This window comes from Euleptes europaea, chromosome 4, assembly GCF_029931775.1.
Source record: "Euleptes europaea isolate rEulEur1 chromosome 4, rEulEur1.hap1, whole genome shotgun sequence".
NCBI classification, from domain to species: Eukaryota; Metazoa; Chordata; class Lepidosauria; order Squamata; family Sphaerodactylidae; genus Euleptes; species Euleptes europaea.
Window position 1 is genome coordinate 48,744,204 of NC_079315.1, and position 24,418 is coordinate 48,768,621.

General features: G+C 42.3%; 2 protein-coding genes across 5 annotated transcripts in view; both read left to right on the forward strand.

The window, feature by feature from the left end:
* Positions 1-4,679, forward strand: part of TJP2 (tight junction protein 2) — a 95,349-nt gene extending 90,670 nt beyond the window's left edge. For all 3 annotated transcript variants that reach the window (XM_056848011.1, XM_056848009.1, XM_056848010.1), the window contains 6 exons: positions 261-361; positions 757-969; positions 1,481-1,591; positions 1,966-2,301; positions 2,961-3,034; positions 4,459-4,679. In XM_056848011.1, coding sequence (XP_056703989.1) covers positions 261-361; positions 757-969; positions 1,481-1,591; positions 1,966-2,301; positions 2,961-3,034; positions 4,459-4,624 — 1,001 coding nt within the window. In that variant the 3' untranslated portion in view covers positions 4,625-4,679. The remainder of the gene's footprint in view (positions 1-260; positions 362-756; positions 970-1,480; positions 1,592-1,965; positions 2,302-2,960; positions 3,035-4,458) is intronic.
* A 1,186-nt stretch (positions 4,680-5,865) lies between these two features.
* The window catches only part of ENTREP1 (endosomal transmembrane epsin interactor 1), a 72,345-nt gene continuing 53,792 nt past the window's right edge, over positions 5,866-24,418 (forward strand). The window contains exons 1-4 of one of the 2 annotated variants that reach the window (XM_056848641.1): positions 5,866-5,920; positions 14,303-14,359; positions 22,258-22,368; positions 23,066-23,194. In XM_056848641.1, coding sequence (XP_056704619.1) covers positions 14,348-14,359; positions 22,258-22,368; positions 23,066-23,194 — 252 coding nt within the window. In that variant the 5' untranslated portion in view covers positions 5,866-5,920; positions 14,303-14,347. Of the gene's footprint in view, positions 5,921-10,503; positions 10,864-14,302; positions 14,360-22,257; positions 22,369-23,065; positions 23,195-24,418 lie in introns of those variants that run through there. The other variant, XM_056848640.1, reaches the window with a different exon arrangement.

Below are 24,418 nucleotides of genomic sequence, written 5' to 3' on the forward strand. Positions count from 1 at the left end.
TGTTTAGCACAATCCAATCACTGGAAATTATACTTTTAATTTAATTCTAAATAGGTATCTTATCCTATGATGGCTGGTACAACTATATATGACCTGTGCGAGGACCCTAACACAGTGAAGGAAATGATGTAACTTCCTTGCCTTTCCCAATCCCTTACCCAATTGAATAGGCCTTATAAAATTAAACAGTAAACCTCTGGCTGTAGGGAGCTATTATTTTGCACAAGTCCCTAATTTTATATTTTTGTAAATCTCGACAGCAACCATCAATCTAAATTCAGCCAATGACAGCTGGTATGGCAGCCTTAAAGATGCTATTCAGCAACAACAGGGTGAAGCAGTGTGGGTTTCAGAAGGAAAGGTATGTTGTCTGCCACTTCATTTTATGTATGCCAAGATATGTGTACTATCAAAAAGCCAACACACATACCCAGATGTCCTGTAAGAAGGTGTATTCAACAAATATAAGGGGATATGCCACTATGTGAAAAGAAGGTTCCCTCACCCATAGAACACAGAAGCTTCTTAGTGATGGTCAACAATTATCCTAGATAATTGGTTAAAATATTTTGTTGAAATATTTTCAATACATATGCAGGGTTTTCTTGGTGTTGAAGTTGAGGGCCATAACTGCTTTTGATGGGCTTACCATTAATTACACTGTAACTATTTTTGCACGATCTGCTTTCTATAACACTTGCTTATTGCTATTCCTTGTGTTGCATAATTATTTTTTCGACACCAATCTTTTTGCAGCTGGAAGGAATGGATGATGACATTGAAGATCGCATGTCATACTTAACAGCTATGGGTGCTGACTATCTGAGTTGCGACAGCAGACTGATTAGTGACATGGAAGACACAGATGGTGAAGGCGGGGCATATACTGACAATGAGCTTGATGAACCATCCAATGAACCAAGAGTCTCGTCCATTAGTCGGTCTTCTGAACCTGTGCAGCACGAGGAGGTGAGAGGTCCCGAAATAAAATTATGTTCCTTCCCTCAAAACATGCTGTTTAACATTGACATAAATCTATCAATTGAAATGGTATCTGGGAGGAAAACTCTAAAGTAGTGCTATTGTGCATCGCAGTACACGTGTATACCAACTAATATCTGGAAAGTTATGGTTTAGCATGGTGGTATTGCTTTAAAGAGCAGAAAATTCCCTTCAAATTAATTTGTTAGAAAATAATGCTTGTGGGTAGAAGTTGTACAAGTCAAATGCTGCAACTGTTGACTATAGGGAGACCCAATTATGGCGGCATCTTCTTCTCTTTTGGACTATTGTTTTAGAATTGTGTGTTCTGTAGATTTACAGTTATGAATAGTGATTTAAAAAGTTGTTTCAGAGGCATAACTGACAAGTAAACCCAATCCACACATAGAGTTGCCTCCAAAATAAACCTGTCTGTAAATCGCTGTCTCAATTGCAGTAAATAAATAAAGTAATTCTTAACTGGTACTACTTGTTGTAGAGTTTAAGGAAGCCCAGTCCTGAACCAAGAGCTCAAATGAGAAAAGCTGGCAGCAAGGAAGTTTTAAGAGACCCCAGTCCTCCTCCAGCATTCAAGCCTGAACCACCAAAGGTAATTTTGAGAGAAAATTCATAAAAGAATTCGGTCTTCTCCTGATTTATTTCATTGTTCACTGCTTGATTTCAGCTCTAAAGTTTCCTACAGTAGGGAAGAAATTCACTTGTGCTTTATCCATCTGTTTTTTCCTTTGCACAAAATATCATTTTATAATATCAGTTTATAAATTTCTAATTTATTTATGCATCAGTTTCTGTGGCAAGACTGAATTTTGCATGATTAACAGTGTCCTGTGCATTATCTCCCATTGTAGTCTAGGAATCATAGGTTTTATCATGCGTGTAACCAGTTGCGGATTGGTGGTTTCAGTATCAAAACTGCTACTTGTATATAAACACACAAAACTGCATTTGTTTTGACATTCACAGGGCAAACTGCAAAACAAAGAAGATCCATATGATATCCCTAAGAATTATGAAGCCAGAACAAACAGCCCAAATGCTGCATGCAGTGAAACTTCAGGAATATCTACTAAAGCAGCTCCTCCCCCTACAGCCCTCAAGCCTACCTTTGGGCGTCCTATATTGAAACCCTCTCAGCCTGTGGTTTCACCAACTGAAGTGGAGGAGAGAACAGAGGTTGCTGAAAAGGAACAAGAGAACACGCCAAAGTCTGTGTTGGGGAAGGTTAAAATCTTTGAAAAAATGGACCATAAGGCAAGGCTTCAAAGAATGCAAGAGCTGCAAGAAGCACAAAATGCCAGGGTATGACGAGAAATTTTTGGTAAACTCTGTGCTGGGCATTTTTTTAGACAGAATAAGAAAATTGTTTCCATAATAAAATTGAACAAAGTTCAGTAAAAAGAACTATTGGGTTATACAGGCAAATTCAAAACATTCCATTCTTTTACTGTTTCCCCACCTGCCAAAGAAGGTCCAACTTTGAACGACGCTCCATTGTTATTAATACATTTAACGACACAGAATAGCTTTGTTCTCTGTTACTTTATATAATTTTTCAAACTGTGTGACTTTCTGTAAAGTACAGAAACAGAGCATGTAACAGAGGTGCAGCCTGTTGCATTAAATAGGTTCCTTGGGAGGTGATAGGCTCTCCTTCCCTGGAGGTTTTTAAGCAGAAGCTAGATGGCCATCTGTCTGCAATGCTGATTCTATGACCTTAGGCAGATCATGAGAGGGAGGGCATCTTGGCCATCTTCTGGGCCTGGAGTTAGGGGGTCACTGGGGGTGTGGGGGGGAGGTAGTTATAAAATTCCAGCATTGTGCAAGGGATTGAACAAGACGATCCTTGTGGTCCCTTCCAACTATGATTCTGTGATTCTATGAAATAGCATTATTACGCATCCATTTATAAGTTAAGGAGAAACCTGAAAATGATCTGATAACGTGTTGTCTTTTTCCAGGTAGAAATAGCTCAGAGACACCCAGACATTTATGCTGTCCCCATCAAAACACAGAAGCCAGAGCAGTCTGCAAGGTAACAAGCAACTATTTTGTATGTGTTCTTGTCTGGTTTTTAACGTTAGATGCTTGTGAGCGTCTTCAGATTTACAAAATCAAGGGTATGGTTAGAATCTCTCATGCTTCGCAGAAAGGAGTTAGTAGAATGTACTTGCCATCAAAAATAAGTTGATACTCATTTACAATAACTGGGTTTACAACCTTGATTTCTTTCTTTTTTGCAGCATACATTCTATGCAGAAGGCTAGATTATCATCATTATTATACTCCTGAAAAAAAGAATTTAGCCCTGACCTGGATAGCCTAGGTTAGCCTGATCTCATTAGATCTCAGAAGCTAATCAGGGTCAGCCCTGGTTAGTACTTGGATGGGAGTCCACCAAGAAAGTCTAGGGTTGCTATGTAGAGGTAGGCAAAGGAAAACCACTTCTGAGTGTCTTTTGCCTTGAAAACCCTCTATAAGTCAACTGCATTTTCATGTCATAATAAAAATAAAGAGTTAAAAAAAATTATAAAATTTAGCAGCATTGGGTAGATAAGGGAACAGATTGGATTCCAGTAAGCTGCAGCATTTAAAACCTAGGAAGTATTATTTCTTTCCTTCGTAAAGAATAACATGTTCAATGGTAACTAATTTTAATGAACTTATTGGGTGGCAGCACCACTAGAAAAAAGATAGTATGAATCAGAAGGAAGAAAAGGAAAGTAAATTGTTGTTCAACTTAAACCTTCATGAACTGTAAAGGAAGGTTAATTATGTACGTGGATACAAACAAGTCTGAGAACAGTTCCAGTGGTCTATAGGAATGGGAGTGTTTTGAATGCTCCAGAATGGCTAGTTCTAAGTGAGGGCTGATCTGAAATGTTACTGCTGCCATCTTGTAAGCTCTACCCATAGGATCTTTCCTGTGGCAGTATTCCATACAGAAGTAGTAATGGCTGGAAATGTTTTGCCATGTGTGCCAACAGTGTCCATCTGCCAGCAGCTTATCTCAGCAGATTTTGAAAGGCTGTTAAATGGAAGCAGATTGTCAATTGCAATATTTCAGGTTTATTGTTGATGTGGTGGTTGTATCACATTGTATCTATGATACAACAAAATTTTGAAAAAGAATCTTGTATAAATACTATATCACTGTGCGGGGCAGGAGTGTATGATGTTTGGATTTTCTGTCTTAGGCAGCAAAATGTCTTCAGCTCTCTCTGCTCAGGGAAATATGGTGCTGATATATGGATGCTGGACATGTGTGGGGGTGGGGGTTAGACAGAAGAAGATTTCATTATCCTCATGGGGAAGCACTTCTTGGCAGCACTTGCATGGATGTAGTCAACTTTTGGACCAACATTGAAAGTTGCCAGAAAAATACTTTCTACTACTGTTTGAAATATCTTTTTTCTGAGCACTGGGTCAAAACTAATTTGGTTTATTTTGTTGTATTAGTTCCAGACCTCCAGAGCCTCAGAAACCACCTGCTAGATCTTACCTAGATAAACAGGGAAGTTATGGCAGTGATGCAGAGGAGGAGGACTATCGAAGGCAGCTGTCAGACCAGTCTAAACGTGGATACTATGGACAACAAACTAGATACAGAGATACAGAATTATAGGTTTATGGGCAGAGTGGCCATTGTTTTGTGAGTCAGTTATCCAGCCAAAATGGAGCCCTGGTGTGTCCTTTGGGTTTCTAGCAAACGTAAGCTGTACTTTCTACACACTGGAATGGCAAAACTGAAGTTCATGTAAATATTGGAGAAAATGAATCACTATTGCCTTGAATGCTGTTGCCTATTTACAAAAGGACCAAAAAAAATCTATTTTAAGAGTTTGTGTTAATATCTGGCATTTTTAACATTCTCTCTACTATTAAAACTGCCTTTTTAACTATTGTGACACAATGGAAATTTGATAAAATACCAGGCTTTAGTACAAGAAAAAATAAGTGCCTTTTTAATGAAGTGTCTTCAGTTCTGTAACATCTGATGCTTGTGCAAAGCCATGTTTTTATTGCCTAATTTTTGTATGTTTCATGGCTACATCCCCCTCCGATGTTACTTTTCTACATTAAATAGATCTGTATGCAATTTTTCATAAATAATGTCTTTAAATATGAAATGGTTACTATGTAGGCTGGCCACTGCAAGGCTGAGAAGCACCAAGATTAAGAAAATTATGTAGAAATATGATTTGTGTCTTAAACCTTTAAATGTCTTGAAATAATAAAGAGATATATTCTACAAAATGTTGGCATTCTACCTTTTATTTTACAAACTATACAATTTAATTATGCTTTGGTCATTAATCACTGAGATATGCCAGAAGACATAGCTCATGGTCTTGATGTCCAGAATGTAGCCTGGCTTCATCCACCAATAGGAGAAGGTGTATTATGTATAGTGTTTGCTTTTAATAGACAAAACTAGAATTAATTCAAAATCTGAGGTGACCATGTAATTCCATATAATGTATCACAGAAAACTTGGTTTTCTTTTATCTTGGACTTTCCCCTTGGGTCTCACCCCAGTCCTTTAATCCCATGTTGTACTCCAGTAGACCTCTCATGACATCACGGTCTAACACAGCATTTACTAAGCTTGTTAGTACATTAAGGTGTTGTGCCTTATATAGATGAATCAAATATAAATTCATCACTACATATGTAGCAAGTACTTGAGGAAAATAGCATTGTAAGATGTCTGCTGGCCCAAAAGACCAAAGCAGTGTGTGAAGGTGGGGAGTTAAATGTGTAAGTCATCATAACAGATAAAACTGCACAACAACATGTTTACTATACTCTTAGAGGAGCTGTGAATTTGTAAGTGCTTTAGCTCCTTTCTTAAAATGAGCGGTTGCTCAGCGGCTCCGCGCAGGTGAAGAACGCCTGCCCCTTCTGGGCTGGCTCGTCGGTGAGTAACCCCGAGAAGGCTGGGCCGCTTCCCCTCCTGCCTCGGCTTCGCGGTCCCCATTTAACCGATCCCCCGGGATACCTGCTAGGTCTTTGGCTGGGTCTTCGGCCTACGAACTAGCATTAGTGGGGTGGCCGCACTTGGTATTCCCAGCGATGTATTAAGAGTTTGGAAATGTTGTAAAAAAAACATCGCTTTAAAAGGGTTTTTTGGATACTACGGCTTATGAATGGTTGGAAGACGTCTTCACAGCTAAAGGGGCCCAACAAAGTGTGAACGGTATTTTTTATAACGTTTTCAAACTCTTATTACATCGCTGGGAATACATAGAAAGTGCGAACAGTATTTTTTATAACGTTTTCAAACTCTTAATGCATCGGTGGGAATACATAGAAAATGCGAACAGTATTTTTTATAACGTTTTCAAACTCTTAATGCATCACTGGGAATACATAGAAAGTGCAAACAGTATTTTTTATAACGTTTTCAAACTCTTATGTTGTTTTAGCTAATCACTATATTCTTCAAACCAAGAGCTTAAATGAAAATATTTTTTATACTCCTGGGGCCATGTTTTCTCAATATGTCCCAACTATACAGCAATAGGAACAAGTACATGGATGCCATATTCAGAAAAATAATGTGTAATAGGAAAATATAGGAAATATCCACTCTAGTCAATAAAAATATTTAATTTTAATAATTTTATATAATTTTACATCAATGTGATAAATATTAATGCATTGCTGATATCATACTGCCCTTGTACATATCTATGGTGAGACCACACTTGGAATACTGTGTACAGTTCTGGTCACCACACCTAAGAAAGGATATTGCAGAGCTTGAGAAAGTGCAGAAAAGAGCAACCAAAATGATTAGGGGACTAGAGCAACTGCCCTATGAGGAGCGGGTAAAACGCTTAGGGCTGTTTAGCTTGGAAAGAAGGTGGTTAAGGGGAGACATGATAGAGGTCTATAAAATTATGCATGGTTTGGAGAGAGTGCACAGGGAGAAGCTTTTCTCCCTCTCTCATAATACTAGGATGCGGGGTCATCTGCTGAAGCTGGAGGGTAAGAGATTCAAAACTGATACTTCACACAACACACAGTTAAATTGTGGAACTGCCTGCCCCAGGATGTGGTGATGGCTGCCAACTTGGAAGGCTTTAAGAGGGGAGTGGACATGTTTATGGAGGATAGGGCTATCCATGGCTTCTAGTTAAAATGGATACTGGTCATGATGCATACCTATTCTCTCCAGGATCAGAGGAGCATGCCTATTATATTAGGAGCATTGGAACACAGGCAGGATGGTGCTGCTGCAGTTGTCTTGTTTGTGGGCTTCCTAGAGGTACCTGGTTGGCCACTGTGTGAACAGACTGCTGGACTTGATGGGCCTTGTTCTGATCCAGAATGGCTTGGCTTTTCTTATGTTCTTCTTATGTGCAATAAGGAATTTGAAGCAGAACATAGAACATGATCAACTGTATTTTTAATGTTTAACTAATAGCAGAATTAGGCACCTTAACATGGAAAACCACAACTAAAACTGTAGGTGTAGCCGAGGCATTTTGCGTCCCACGTATTCCACCCCTGGGGCTGGCAGAACTCTTCTGCTAGTCCCAGGGGCTGTCATTCCAGCCTCAGAACGCTTCTGCTAGTCCCAGGGGCCATCATTCCACCCCTGGGGCTATCAATCCAGTCCCAGTCCTGGGGGCTGTTATTCCAGTCCCAGAAAGCTTCTGTTGGTCCCAGGGGCCGTCATTCCACCCCTGGGGCTGTCAATCCAGTCCCAGAACACTTGTGCTAGTCCCATGGGCTGTCATTCCAGTCCCAGAGTAGTGTATCTGGGCTTAGAGACCTTACTGGAAAATCCATTCCACATTTTCTTTGCAACTCTTTTTGTGCTGGAATGTATTTCAATGGAGCCCATGCAAGCCAATTGGCAATCCAGGCTCCCGTAATCTTCAATGGGCTACCCTGTCATTCGTTTTAGAACATCCCACATTTGACACATATACAGCTGAATGTGCAATTCAAATCCCACATTTTAAATAAAACTGGGGACATTTCTGCAGGTACTGCTGGGTCCTGGTGTTATTTTTTAAAATGAAATCATGCACAGGTTATTTCTTACAAAAATATTTAGGGGCATGGAAGATATACAAAAATTCACTGTAATGTATGTACAGGGCTCCCGTACAAATTCCTATGTCTTGTTGCAAGTGGGTGTATTTTCCGAACCTCCAGGCGGCATCCCCCAACCCCAACTCACATCGATAGAACATGATTTAATAAAAGCAGCCTGGAGTTTTTGCAGCACGTAATTTCCTGCCCTTTTCCAGAGACAGCTAGCCATTCTGGAAAACGAGCTGGATATGACTACCCGTTTCTGCGACTGCCCAAAGGACGCCTTCGTCCCCTCTCGAAAACCAAGTGAGCCATCGCCTCTTGTAGTGGACACCAGTTTCAAAGGACACTGAATTAACCCCTTTACTTCTTTGACAAAAAAAAGCTGCATCTGGTTCTGACCTGGCTGCAGCTTTCGCGCTCTCAGTGGCCCTCACTGGAAAAGGGGCCTGGGGTCAAATGGAAGTTACAGGAGTCTAATGGGATCTTCCCCACCCTTCATATTAACCGAGGGCTGTATTTCCCGGGTGCTCGGCTTCCACCTATGCACAGAAACGGGACTGTCCCGTTCCAAACGGCACGTATTGTCATGCCCAGATTTAACGGCTGGTTTAGAACACTATGTATTCATACGCACACACATGGAAGCTTTGGGAAGTTGGCATCCGGGAGCCATGAACCAACAAATCATGCTCTCTGTGCTTAGTACGGCCTTTCACCAGTAGAGAGCTCTGAATTACCTTCATCTTTAGGTATGTGGTTTCTAGTTACTAAGATCACAAGACCTAGAACTTGCTTAGAGACAGCCTTCGGCCAATATCTATAGGTTATGCTAATTACAGTGAAGTAGACACCTAATGTGCATTGGTGCTTTTTGTATCAATCTGCTTGTCAGAAGCCATGGGCCTGCCCCATGCGAATGTATAAATGATCCTGACTTCCCTTTGTTTCTCGGGTGAGGAACTCTGCCCATCTTATTTGTGGATTATTTCACCCCCAGGTCTGTGTTTAGCTAAATAAAGAACTGTTGCTCTTTTTAACCTCCTCCTAGTTGTCTTCATTGGACTCTATAAGACAGGGGTGGGGAACGACAGGCCCGGGGGCCGTTTAAGGCCCGCGAACTCATTTGGTCTGGCCCTTCGTGGGTCCTGGCAGATCCCTAGCTCAGAAGGATCTAAGACTGGTGATCCGCCCCCCTCCCGCGGACAGGAATAGCCTCTATTCAAGGCGGATATGAGTTTGTTTTGCCGAGAAAAGGAACCTTCTTTCCCCCTTGCAGAAGAGTCGTTAGCTACGGAGCTGCTAGTGAAATGCCTAGTGGTCTCATAGAGTCTAATGAAGACAACTAGGAGGAGGTTAACGGACCAGTTCTTTATTTAGCTAAGTAAAGACCCTGGGGTGAAATAACTCACAAATAAGATGCAGAGTTACTCACCAGAGAAACAAAGGAAAGTCAGTATCATTTATGCCTTCGCATGGGGCAGGCCCATGTCTGCTGACAAGCAGATTGATACACAAAAGCACCAATGCACATTAAGTGTCCACCCCACTCCAACCAGCACAACCTATAGATATTGGCTGAAGGCGTCACTTAGTCAGTGCCTGATCTTGTGAGCTTGGTAAGCAGAGACCACATTCCTGAAGATGAACGTAACCCAGAGCTCTCTGCTGGTGCGAGGCAGTGCCAGACACAGAGGCCATGATTTGTTGGTTCATGGCTCCTGGATGCCAACTTCCCAAAGCTTCCATGTGTGTGCGTATGAATACCAGCTCCTATACTTTAGGCCTAGCATTTCCATAAGAGCAATTATGCAAACTGAACACAAAAGCATACATTCAAATAATAATAATTATCACAGGCACTTCACTAGGACCGCCCAAGAATATAGCAGGCTAATTTTTAAGTTGATAGTTTTGTACGCAACTAATATTGTAAATATTCTAAAGGCCCTTGGCAGAAAAAAAAGGTTCCCCACCCCTGCTATAAGACAACCAGGGCGCTCCCGTATTAACCGAGGCCTGTATTTCCCGGGCGCTGGGCCTCATCTCCTTGCTTCCACCTAGGGACAGTCCCTAGGCACGTACGGTCAGCCTAGGCTTAATACGCGGGGTTTGGTGGCGGGAGACTTGGAAGGGGGTGGTGGCGGCGGGAGAAGGCATTGGCAGCGCGGGAAGGAAGGAGCGCGGGAGGCTTTCCAGACGGGAGGGATGACGGACGGACGGACAGAGCAGCTGGCAGCGAAGTTACTGAGGGGAGTGTTCGAAGGAGGAGGTTGAGGCCTGCCGAACATGGGCGAGAGCGGGGCCTGTGGGGGAGAGGCCAAGAGGGCGGCGCGGGGGCTGAAGTAAAGAAGCGGGCTCGGCAAAGCGCCTCCAGAGGCCCCCACCTCCCCTCCCCCCACCCCGCAAGGCCGGTTTCGCTGGCTCCTCTCCTCAGCCGCCCTCTCGCCCATGTCTCTGCCGGTGGTGCTGCCGGGCTCTTGCTGCCCCGCGGCTGGGCTGTCGGCGGTGCCCGAGGCAGCCAGACCTGCCGCCGCCCAGCCGTTGCCGCCGCCGCCTCCTCCTCTCCGGCCCCGCTGCGGCCTGCGGCGGCCGCGGCCTCGCCCGGCTGCTCTCTCGGCTGTGGTCTCCCGCCGGGCCGCGTCGCCGGTCACCGCGGGGCCGGGGCTGCTCCTGGCCCGGCCGCTGCTGTCGCTGGGGCTGCTGCAGCTGAGCCTGGGCTGCTGCCTGGTGGCCCTCAGTTTCGGAGCGCGGTCGCTCAGCGGCTCCGCGCAGGTGAAGAACGCCTCCCCCTTCTGGGCCGGCTCGTCGGTGAGTAACCCCGAGGAGGCTGGGCCGCTTCGCGGGAGACCTGCGGGGTCTTCGGCCTACGGACTAGCGTTAGTGGGGTGGCCGCACTTTGTATTCCCAGCGATGTATTAAGAGTTTGGAAATGTTGTAAAAAAACAAACATCGCTTTAAAAGGGTTTTTGGATACTACGGCTTATGAATGGTTGGAAGACGTCTTCACAGCTAAAGGGGCCCAACAAAGTGCGAACAGTATTTTTTTATAACATTTTCAAACTCTTAATGCATCGGTGGGAATACATAGAAAGTGCGAACGGTATTTTTTATAACGTTTTCAAACTCTTACTACATCGCTGGGAATACATAGAAAGTGCGAACAGTATTTTTTATAACGTTTTCAAACTCTTATTGCATCGCTGGGAATACATAGAAAGTGCGAACAGTATTTTTTAATAACGTTTTCAAACTCTTAATGCATCGGTGGGAATACATAGAAAGTGCGAACAGTATTTTTTTATAACGTTTTCAAACTCTTACTACATCGCTGGGAATACATAGAAAGTGCGAACAGTATTTTTTTATAACATTTTCAAACTCTTAATGCATCGGTGGGAATACTTAGAAAGTGCGAACAGTATTTTTTTATAACATTTTCAAACTCTTAATGCATTGGTGGGAATACTTAGAAAGTGCGAACAGTATTTTTTTATAACGTTTTCAAACTCTTAATACATCGCTGGGAATACATAGAAAGTGCAAAGAGTATTTTTTATAACGTTTTCAAACTCTTAATACATCGCTGGGAATACAAGTGTGCCATTCTCAGGTTTGTGAAGGAGTGCAGAGTTCTCATTTTTTCCTGACAGAGAAACGGAGGCAAGGATGCCCATGTCTGAAGTTGAATCTTTATAATACATCAAGGGAGGTTAAGAACAGATTAGGAGTGGTGGTGGTGGGGGAAATGGGGTGACTTGTAGATGCCCATTGGCCAACTCAGCAGCAGTGGTGTTTGTTCCATGGAGTGATGCTCTTTTGAATGTCCATTATGATTCATGGGTGTTTCCTTTTGACACTTTAGAGGATCAACATGGAATTACAAAGTAAAGATTAGATGATGATGACTTCACGTTTGCCCTGAATGTGATTCTCCCAAAATGAAAGTTTGGTACTTCTGATTCACATGGTAGTGGTTGATCTTCCTGTTCCTTATTATCCCTGTGTAGGCTTGGGACACGGCTACTTATTTGATGTTTGATTTCATGGTTATTCTGGATTTCTATTAGTTCAACCTTATTAAGCCAGCAAGAATAATGGGACATGTGGTTATGCATAGTATTTTGCTATAGCTGGTGTCATATAATACTTGGCAAATCACCCACATCTGTTCCCAAACACAAAACGTAAGAATCTCATTGCGTTCAGTGGAACTTGCTTCATATTACAGTGCTAGGCTTCTCCTTATGTTCCTGATATCTTCCCGCTCTGAGGGAAGGACATCTTGAAGGTTGGGTGATTCTCGCCATTGCTTGGGGAGGCAGGAACTAAGTTTCAACTTCCTGTCTCTTGAAGAGGATTGCCTGAACTTCCAGTTTTCCTCCTGTCTTGCTGGCATAGCTGCTGTTGATTTAGATTGAGCTAGATTAGAGTGATTTTTATTCCTTCTATTATATTCTTAACTATATTCTTACCTATACTATCTCTACTGCTATTTCTACACTCCTGTTTGTTCAGCTATCTTCACTCCTTCTTCATCTCCCCTTTGGAGACGTTCTGAGACCCAAAATGGCTTCTGCTGCAGCCCAAGGAGGTGAAGAGGATTTTTTATCAGATATTGACCTTGACTCAGCTGTGCGCCCTCAGGGTGATTTGATCTCCGGCAATCCCTCTGTCAGCCGCTCTTGTGGACTCCAAGAGAGGGAAGAAACAAATGGTGTCCAAAAACAGCGGCTGATGGCGCCCTCCAAAAAGGGCACAAAAAAAGTGGAACGACTGCTCATTAGCTTCCCAGTTTGCCCAAAGAGAATGTGCTGCACACAAGAAGATATGAGAGGGTAATGTACCCCCCTTTGAGCAAAGGTGCAGAAGGGAAGCAATTTACTTATGAAGTTGCGACAATGAGCCTTCAGAGATCACTTGCAGACCATGCAAGTCATGTCCCAGGCATATGCAGCAGCTTTTGGGAACTCTCCCTCTCATGCCCAGTCCCACTTAGCCACCTGGGGGGAAGAGCCTTGTTGCAGCCATGAGTCCACAGGGAGACAATGGCCCACCAAAGCGGCCATGAAATCCATTTATTCCCCCTTAGATCACCATGGTAAAGATGATGGTTCCTCCATCGACTTAGGCTCAGGTACAGATGAGAGAGAAGAAGGGGAATTTATATTGAATGAGAAGACCCCATAGTACAGGAACAGCAACTTATTCTCTTCTCCCCGGAGAACTATCAATCCTTACTAGCCAAGGCTCTCTTTGCTCTGGAGCTTTCAGATGAACCTGACAATTCTGAAGAGCCCAAACCAAAGTCCAAACGCCAGGGAACAAAAGAGTACTTTCCCCAGCATGACCCTCAAAATAGGAAGGTCCCTCTCCCAGAGTACTTTGATAAGGTTATTAAATTGGAATGGGACAAGCCCATTTCTAATAGACAGTTCTTACATAACACTGTAAAGCTATATGAAATGACCTCTTATGCCATGGATCTCTTGAGATGATTGACAAGTTCCCCCCGTGTAGTTCTGGGCTGCTTCATCACCGTTCTCATGATCATTGCAACTCCACGAGATGAGATCTTGCATGGAGCCCCAGACCGAGGGAGGTTGACGGTTAGGGTTGTCACCTTCTCACCAAGGTGCTTGGTAATAGTCTTGTAGCCCAGTCCAGCCTTGGCCAGGTCTACAATCTTGTCCCTGACATCCTTGGACAGCTCTTTGGTCTTGGTCATGGTGGCTAGTTTGGAATCTGATGAATTGATTGCTTCTGTCGACAGCAGAATCCTAACCCTAACCCTAATCTGGCTGGTTGATAGGGGATCAAATACTTATTTCACTCATTATAATGCACATCAATCTCTGACTTTTGTCTTCTGGGTTTCTGGGGTTTTTCCTGTTGTTATTCTGTTTCTCACAGCTACAATAAACCTACCATTAAAATTATGGACTGGTCATTTCTTCATCAGAGGGCAAACGGGCAAATTCAGCAGGGGATCAAATACTTTTTTCCCTCACTGTAGTTGCAGGGATCTGATAGAAGACACCATCACACTCATGAGTAGCTGATTTTTTTACTTCCCTTCCTTGTCAAAGCAACTTCTCCAAAGTTGAGTCATGCCTGAAGCATTTATTTGTTGTTGAAGTAAGTGGAAAGAATTCATTGGGGTCCTTTTAGTTGCACAATCATATATAATGGCAGGTAATGAGCTAGTAGGGCTTTCTGTTCTTCACAATTGTTTGTTTTATCGTTGCAGGTGATTTTATCAGGGATTATAGGATTAACAACATGGAAGAGACCAATGATACTTTTGGTATGTGTTGGTTAACATGATTACATTTATTAAAATAATGATAGGGTTGCAAGGTTTTCTTGATTTACAGCAATAGCACTGTTTAAGCCCCGTGGCGCAGAGAGGTAAGCTGCAGTACTGCAGTCAAAAGCTCTGCTCACGACCTGAGTTCGATCCCGATGGAAGTCGGTTTCAGGTAGCCGGCTCAAGGTTGACTCAGCCTTCCATCCTTCTGAGGTCGGTAAAGTGAGTTCCCAGCTTGCTGGGGGTAAAGGGAAGTTGACTGGGGAAGGCACTGGCAAACCACCCCGTAAACAAAGTCTGCCTAGTAAACGTCGGGATGTGACGTCACCCCATGGGTCAGGAATGACCCAGTGCTTGCACAGGGGACCTTTACCTTAAACTGATTTGCTCATTTCCTTTTTTGAAATAACTATATTATAAACCTGTATAAAGGGATATAGTATATTTTTCATGCTACTATTTGATGTTAGGAATAATGAGACTTATGACTGCATTTAGAAGGGATAGTGTATGATGTTAATTCCAGATGGGTAGTTGTGTTAATCTGCAGCGGCAAAATAAAACAGGAGTCTGGTTACACTTTAGAGACTAACAGAATTTATTCCAGAATAAGATTTAATTAGCCATAGTTCACTTCATCAGATGCATAAGTCAATGTGTTTATATTAAGGGTGCAAACAACAGAAAGGCCAGATCCAGTCAAATGAGTAATCATTCCACTCAGACTGGATGAGGACTACTCCTAATAGCGATAGATCCAAATACAAACTCCTGGATATTATACCTGAGGGATGGAGGGTGAAGAATCCATTATAGTCCACTTACCATATGGACAACAATGAGATTTTGTGCTGCATAATTTCCAGGTAACTGCTGGACTATCTGGTCAGCATCTTGTACTACAAACAGAAGAGGAACAAGAGAAACTTACTTGAATTGGCGTCATCTTTAAACAGCTCACCAGGAGAGAAGTAAAAGTTGATGAAATTTTGAAGTCATGAAAAAAAACTGGTTTTCTGAGTTTTTTTAAAATGGAAATTTCAGGAAAAATGAAACAAATGCAGTACTTATCTTCCTATCAAACCTAAACTCATTATACGGATCTAACAACTTTAAAAAGTGTACAATTTAGTATAATAATGGAATTTAAAATTATATTTTTCTTAGTTTTTACGAAGAATTGCAAATATATTCAATTTTTGAGAGTGATACAAACTGCTGCATCCTATGCTATCTTAGTGCATGTATCTTAATTTCTGCCAACTGAGAAGTAGATTTAGATTTATTATTAATACAGCATAAGCCAGTAAAACACGTGTCCATCTGAGAGGTAGGAAAAATAAACATTGAAAATAGAAAACAAACTTTGTAGTAAACAAAGTGTATTATTTGGACAGAATTACTCACGTAGTCACAAACTCATACATTCACAATAGGTAGGACTACTTATTTGAGTATCGAGTTAAACTTTATAATACTAAAAGCATCGAACTATTTAGTGATCTATTATCACTAAACTCATTGCAATATATTAATAGTTGCAAAAATTATTCACACAAATATATTCTCGAAAATATGTTGTATATGTCTAAAGAATGCATAGGAATTATCATTATCTTATGCTGTTGGTTATCTTACGTTAAAATTTTCATGCTACACATTTTGAATAAAACCTTGTCTTAAAAACCATTTCACTAATTTCAAAAGGCAAATACATTAATAAGATTTTCAGTGCTTCCCAAAATGTCATAGCCCTGCATCTCGCCAGCAGAGTAGTGATCTACCAGCCTATAGGCGACCCCGCACTCCAGCTTATAGGCAACCCTGCACTCCATCCCCATCAGGACTGGACATACATTTTTCTTCCTCAGAGGAGGACATAGTTAAAATCCCTGACATGGGGTCCGACCTCTATAGACCCCCATCTAGGGAGCCACGCCGCTCTGACTACCATCGGTGTCATACGAGCTGGTCTACTTGTCAGTGCTGCCCACCCCCATGCCATTCAGCTTGCTGTTACTATGACCATCACCACTCCAATCGTTCAAGGTCGACTACTTCAGCACCAAGGAAGACTGCGTCGACATTGGGTGCCTCTGTTCCATATGATTCATCTTCTCATCGGAGGCAAATACCAGACCACGCTGATCCTCCATCAGCCCCAGAGCATACTGGGGACCACTGTTCCAAAATTGGTTCTGAGGACACTTCGCTCCCATCCCCAGATTATGCTGTAGGTGATCCAACTCCGGTGTCACCTATGGAGGACTTGAAGTTCTTCACCAGATCCTATTATGGGGGTATTGTACAATCCTGACTCAGGCCGCACAATTTTCCTTTGGTAAAGGGTATCAAAGATGTGGCTATGGCCGGATGGGAAAAACCTGTCTTGGTGATGCCATCTATTTAAAAAATTGAGAACCTCTATAAGGTCAATGAGGAGGGTGCGGAATTCCTGAATAAACACCTCCCTGCAAACTCTATTATCATGAATGTCCTAGCTGTCTGTTACAGGTCTGGAGCGCATTCAGTGCCCATGGATAAAGAGGGCTGTAAATTAGATGCTCTTGGGCAGACGTTTTATTGCTCAGGTTCTCTTGGTGTGAGATTGGCTAACTTTAGTGCGTCAATGGCCCACTATATGATGGACCTGTGAGACAGATTGTGAGTTCCTAGATTCCCTCCCAGAGGGAAAAAAAGACCCTGGTGAAGGTGCTGCAACTTGAAGGCCATCGTCTGGGCAAGCACCAAATGTCTGCACCCAGACATATGTCTGACTGTGCTGGGAGAGCCATTGCCTCGAGCATTGTGTTAAGAAGGCATTCCTGGCTATACTCTTCCACCCTGTCCCCTGAAATCAAGGCCAGGGTAGAGGATTTACCCTTTGACACTAAAGCCCTTTTTCACGAGCAGACAGACCTGCACAATATTAGAAAGCAGAAGGCCACTGCTAAGTCACTGCACAATATTAGAAAGCAGAAGGCCACTGCTAAGTCCCTGGGCATTACCCAGATGACAGGATCTTTATACAAACAAAGGCCCTACTACCATCAGGGGTAAAGTTACTACCAAGGGAGAGCATCTAGGGACCAACAATCCCAACCAAACCAGGAGGAAGTATCAACCCAAGCGGAAGGAAAAGAAGGTGGGATTCTCCTTGCTAGACCACTCCTCCAAAAAGTCGTCCAACTGACTAGATGTGGTTATGGTTACATGTATGCCTGTGTTTTATGAAAGGCTGTTTGGGTTTTCAGTAAATGGCTTCAATCACTCATGACTCTTGGGTTCTTAATATTATTTATAGTGGCTATTACCAGGAATTTTCTATCAGTCCCTGCATGTGGCCCCCCTCCTTCGTACTTGGGCCAGGAGCCACCCGAGTTATCCAGGAAGTAGATGAACTGCTAGCTAAAGGGGCCCTCTAAATTGTCCCGCCCACTAGTCCCCTCTTTGGTTTCTACTCCAAATATTTTCTGGTGGATAAGGATGGTAGCAAATGACCTATTTGGGACCTTAGAGCACTTAACAAATACATTCATGTCAGAAAATTTAGAATGTTGTCATTACCAGAGGTACTCCCTCTCCTCTCACATCACATGTGGTTCGCAGTCCTAGACCTTAGGATGTGTACTTCCATGTGTCCATCCATACATCATGTAGGAAATTTCTCAGGTTCCAGTGTGGCAATCATATACAAATTCACTGTCCTGGCTTTTGGTCTGTCTACAGTCCCACGTGTTTTCACCAAGGTGATAGCTGAGGTCATTGTGTATCTGACCACTAAAGGATGCACTATCTTCCCATAACTGGATGACTGGTTGCTAGTGGCCAACTCTAAGGATGAATTAGAGTTTTCAGTTGCAAGTGTTACACATACTCTATTCAGTTTGGGTTTTATAATAAACCACAAGAAGTCTAAACTGATCCTTGCTAGGCAGATAGATTTTATTGGGGTGGTGCTGGATGCAAAATGGCATCAGCCTTCCTACCCATTTCTAGGGTCCGAGCCATCTAGTCTGTGGTGGCTCATTTCTCTGCACATTGCTATCCAAAAGCTGTGACTATTCAAAAATTTTGGGCCTAATGGCCTCCACCACGGCAGTTGTACCCCATGCCAGATTACGTATGAGGGCACTACAGAAGTGGTTTATCCAAACCTTCACAATTAACATTGACCCGCAATTGAAGCATCTTTCTATCCCTAGATATGTAGTGAGGTCCCTGGCCTGGTGGGCTCAAGAGGAGAACCTACTTCAGGGAATTCCATTTGGGGTCCCCACACACAATGTTCAAATTTTCAGATGCATCCCTCAGAGGCTGGGGAGCCAGCTGTGGAGACCTAACAGCAAAGGGCAGATGTATTAGAGATGAAGGTGATTAGACATGGCCTTACCTCTTTTACAGGCATCCTCATAAGAAAGTCAGTCCTCATTGCCACCGACAATACCATGGCGAAGTTCTACATGAACAAGCAGGGAGACACAGGTTCCCTTGCCCTTTTATTTATTTGTTTGTTTTACATTTATAGCCCACTCTCATTCCCAGCAAGCTGGGCTCAGAGCGGGTCACAACATTAAAATTCAGAAAAACATCAGATAAAGCATACTTTAAAACATACTTTAAAATTACATACTCCAACCAAACAGTAAATACAATAAAGCAAGATGGCCTTTGTTATCACTAGTTGCAGGCACTGGAGAGACCTGGTCAGGCAGTGGACCCCCCAAACCAAGCTGGGGGGAGAGGATGGGGAGGCCAGCAATGATGGCAATGGGGAAGAACTTGCAGCTGCCCTCAGTTATAGACCTAGTGGAACAGTTCCATTTTGCAGGCTCTGCAGAAGTCATTTAGGCCCCGCAGGGCCCTGATGTTACTTGGGAGACTGTTCCACTAGGTTGTCGTTGAGGACAGCAGCACACTCTGCGGGCCGGGGACCACCAGTAAGTTGTTGTTCATCTAGCCTAAAGCTCTCTAGCGTGAAGCTCTTGGCATACCAAGAGAGGCGGTCCTGTAGGTTCAGAGGTCCCAGGCTGTATAAAGCTTTAAAGGTCAAAACCAGCACCTTGAACATGATCTGATACTCCAGCTGGAGCCAGTGCAGTTATTTCAGCACTGGAGTTTTGTGATCTCGCAGCATTTTGCACCAGCTAGAGCCTCCTTATCAGTCCCAAGGGCAGCCCTACATAGAGTGAGCTACAGTGGTCTAGCCTAGAGGTGACCATCACATGGATCAAATCAAATCAAATTTATTAATACAGTCAACTGACCAATCGCATGCCAACACATCAAAATTTCCAGACTCAATAGTTTTTCACTGCAGAAGCAGACTGCCTGTACAAATAAAGGTATATCATTAAAAACAACCCCTGATTAAAATTATCACCTTAAAATAGATAAAATTGTAAAATATTATAACAATCATTCTCTAATAAAGTTCTTCATATTTTAATAGCAACAGTGCAGAACCTGGCAGTTTGGAGCTCCTAATAGGAGCTTATTTGCCAAAAGCTCAACGGACTTCAGGGAATTTACCAAGCGGGGGGAAATAAGCTTTGATCTAACTTCGTGGTAGAATGGGCAACATATCAGCACATGTCCGATGGTTTCAATGTCCCCTGTCCCACACGGACAAAACCTCTCTGATCTAGGGATGATCTTATATTTCCCTTCTAAAACAGCCGATGGTAGGGCCTGGCATCTGGCAAGGGTAAAGGCCTTCCTATAATTAATAGGCTCAAAATGAGAAAAATAAGCCTCAGGTGAGACTAAGTATCTAGACATATCAGGTACTAGGAAAAATGGTGATTTTCTAAGGTCTGTCTGGCGTTTAATGTCTTCCACCCTTTGGTTCAAGAAACTTGATGCTTGATCTACGCCCATGGCTAACAGGGTAGGTGGAGAAAGGCCCAGGCAGGCCATTTTATTAAGGACCATCTTTAGCCATGTTGACTGGAACTTATCCTGTAGAAGCAGGGGTAGCAGTCCTTGAGGGACTCTGATCTCTGGCCTTGCCATACCTATGGGATTTTTCTAACTCTCCTTTGAATTCTTCAAGCCCTGACAGCAGCTGCCTGCAGTGCCTCTGAGACACTGCAATCCCACACCCGGGAGTTGGCAGCTAGCTCAGCACAGTAACTCTTAGCTCTAGCATAGATCAATTTGGTATGTAACTCTTCATAGACATCTGCTTTCTTGATTAAATGAAAATAAGCTTCCTTTTAACCATGAGTACCCATCATGATCATCATGTTTGTAAAGTGACTCTTCCTTTAAAATGAGAATATTATATATTTTAATATATAATAGTAAATCTGAAAAGCAGAAGCTTCAGGTGAAACAAGAACAATAGAATAAAGTGTGTCACGTGATCCAATAACTGGTACCCACCACTGCTCCTTGCTATTTGCAACTGCTTACCTCCCAGCTGGGAGGCGCAGATCAGTTTAAAGGGCAGCCCGCGCCTTTCAGCGGGCTCCCCTGAAGGGGGGGCCGAATTGGCCGAATTTATTCGCGAACTCGCTGAATTCGGCCCCCCCGGTTGCCCGCCAGATTTGAGTTCAGTTCCGTCCGAACTGAAAATCACCGAATCAGGGGAAATTCGGTTGATTTTCAGTTCGGACCGAACCGAATTGACAGCCCTACTGAAAGTAGAAGGTGACGTGAATGAGCGGCGGTTGTTTTTCCTTGTCCTTCTCACCACTGTCACTACTCTTTCTTGGGAAGGCAAGGAGTGAGGAGGAGAAGCAGTTTGCTTTCTTGCCTACTGACCGTGTCTGTCTGAGTAGTGATGGGAACTGGGACCAAACCCTATCACTGCCTAGTCTGAGGGAGTGCTTCTCACAACAATTTAATCCCCCCCCCCACACACACACACACTTCCTTGGGAGAACACAGGTAAGAGAGCAACTATGGCAAGCAGCTCTGCCATCTCCTGGTTTCTTGCCTCTTGGGCCAGAGTGAGAGCAGATGGTTGCTGCTGCTTCTCATTGGTCCAATAGTGAACAATTGCAGTAAGGAGAAGCAGTTTTTACCTCTTGATCACCTCTCCTACTGGACCCAGTCTCCACTGCTGCCCAGAAAGAGAACAAGTAACAGCAAGGATAAGATGGGCCCATAAGGGGTGCCTTGTCTGAAGGTCTAGAAGATCACATGATTAGATTCCTACCAGATCTTGAAATGTTATGCTCTGCAAGTAGCTCTCTAATTAATTCATCATACCTGAATACAGTAATGCAAATTACTTATTCAAATGAGACATTTGCATTTGTCACACACAGGAACAATTTGTAAAAGTCATCCTATGCCTTGGAACCAGATAATTAGAAACAAGCCAGAGTAAAATCTTCATTGAAAGATTTGTCTTCGAATTTAAACCCCTACAGGCAGAAGACTGGCAGGGGCATCCTAGCTCAGTTCATTATGTAAATCCCCCACCAGAAGTCTCAGCAAAATAAAAGTTTGCTGGGTCAACAGTGTGTTCTATTTTTGGTAGCAAGGAGGAAGTAAGATTTAATCTGAATACTTCAAATGTACCTGTGTCCTTGATAGAGTATCTTTAGCATCTTTCTCTTGTTGCAATGTAAATTTGAAATTCATCTATTGATTTCATAATATTGAACACACTGAAAAATAACAGAAGTGTAGATCAGAATTTTGCAGTCACTATTAACAAGGTCCCATAATAACCAACTTGTCAATAATACGTTACAGTAGTAATATCTCAAAATGGACATAGCCATTGTCAGAGGGGGTGATAGCAGAAGGAAATAACTATAATGAACTGAGCACAATACATAAAACTTTAGAGAAGAAAATAAAGGTAATTAATTGAGAACAATGAACAAGGTGGCATGTTTTCATAAATATCTGACATTTTGTTTTTAATTTTGTTTCAGGTTAATTTATTTGTTTTGCTTTCTGTTATATGTGTTCTCTTGAATCTGGCCGGATTTATCCTTGGATGTCAAGGTGCTCAGTTTGTATCCAGTGTACCTAGATGCACTCTGGTGAGGATACATTTTACCCAGTTAGGTCTGAAATATCATAGGACATACAGAACTTTACAAATCGTAGATGTCTCTAAAATGTAAAGATTGCAAATCAAAACTACAAAGCAAAATCCTGTCTCTCATAGTGATTAATAATCCTGTATTCTATCTTCCTTCAAATCCATGCTCATCTTTCCCATAAGTCTGGGTTACTTATTTAATTCTGATCCCCTAATGAACAGAAATCTTTGGGTGGAATAATGCATGGGGCCATCACTGAAAATAGCATGTCAGTGTCAATTTCTCCCCACTTTCCTTGTAACATGTAGCATTAGTTACCTTTTGTGTAATGTCATAATCCGCCTTCCCCCACATTCCAGTTTTTAAACACACACACACTTACAAGCTCTCTCTCTATATGTGGCTTGAGCAGACCTTCAGACCCATAATAATGAATATAAATATATTACAGCACAAATGTAGCTCACCTACATAAGGAATCTTTTTCCTTATGTGTACCAACAATATGAACACTTATATAATTGCATTCACTGAAATCGTTTTTGGATATATCAGGACTTTTTAAAACACCTTTTTAGCTAAGTTTAGGCATATGGTGTAGTTGTAAAATGATACTTTTTATAGGTATGTTGTAAAATGTCTCAACTTTTAAATTGCCAATTTGAAATTCTCATTATGTTCTTCAATACAAAAGGCTGATGTGGGTGAAAGTAAGTTTTGTTTCTGCTGTGAAGAATTTCTGCCAGTAAAATGCACAGAGAAAGAAAATGCACTGAAGCTGTATCCTGTCCAGTCATGCAGTGCTGTTCACCTTCTCCTCAAGGTAAGCTAGTATTTAATAGTCATTGCTCTGCACTAAACAAAATGCAACATTAAAAATTCAATGTAGCTTTGTATAATTCTTTGCTGTATAGCAATGTCAACTGCTTTCAGGTGTATGCAGTTATTTATTTATTTTTGTTACTCTCCTTTTTGTATGTTTGTTTAGGCCATATAAATTGGATAGAGAAGGAAAAGAACAGGCAACATATAAACTCTTAATCTATACAATGATGAAAAGATTTCCGACATTTTGGTCAAAGCAGGCAATAGCTCACAAATCTGTTCTCATTTTCATCTGTCTTGAGCTTCACTGAATTTGATTCCATATGCAGATCACACCCAGGCTTGGAAATAGATGGCAATGTAATGCATGAATCTGTCTCTGAAAGGACTGTGAATTCTAGAGTAGCATGTGGAGCCTTGGGCCTTCTTTCAGAAATAGACATGGGCCATCTGACATGGGTTATGACTCAGAACTGGGGCTTGTGTTGTAAAAGAGCAACATGAGAAGCAATCCTAATATAGTGTACTAGAGGATCTTTAGAAATAATTGTAAGTCATTTTAAAGTGAAATAACCTTTTTTTTTTTTTTTTGCTGTTTGTTCGCATTTCAGTAGCCATTCGAAACATGTTCACTGACAAAGTTCTCTATAAGGGAACAAAAATGTGGTTGAAATGCTTACAAATAAAACACACACAAAATAAATTACATGAAAGGTGTAAGATTCAAGAGCATATAAGCAGGCTTTTTTTGGCAGTCAAGTCACATCTGGCTTACACCGACCCATGGTGGTGTTTTCAAGGCAAGAGGTGTTCAGAGGTGCTTTGCCATTGCCTGCTTCTGCGTCATAACCCTGGTATTCCTTGGAGGTCTCCTATCCAAATACTTGTCAGGGTCAACCTGGTTTAGCTTCAGAGATCTGATGAGATCAGGCTAGCCTGGACTCTCTTACAGGGCAATATAATGATAAAACTAGCTTGTCTAACATAATCTTGCGTTTGCAGGTAGACCATTTGCAGGTAGAACATGACTCATTGTGATTACTGCTGTTCAGTATTTTAAACAGCATAATACAAAGTAGTTAAAAATGTGGTTGCAAGCTGATGACTGACCACTTCTGTTCTTGGAAGTCAAAAGGATTAACATTTTATGTAGATGCTCATGTGCTTTCTTTAATATGTCCAAAATTCAAAAATTGTGTTCATTGGGGAGGAGCTGTGGCTA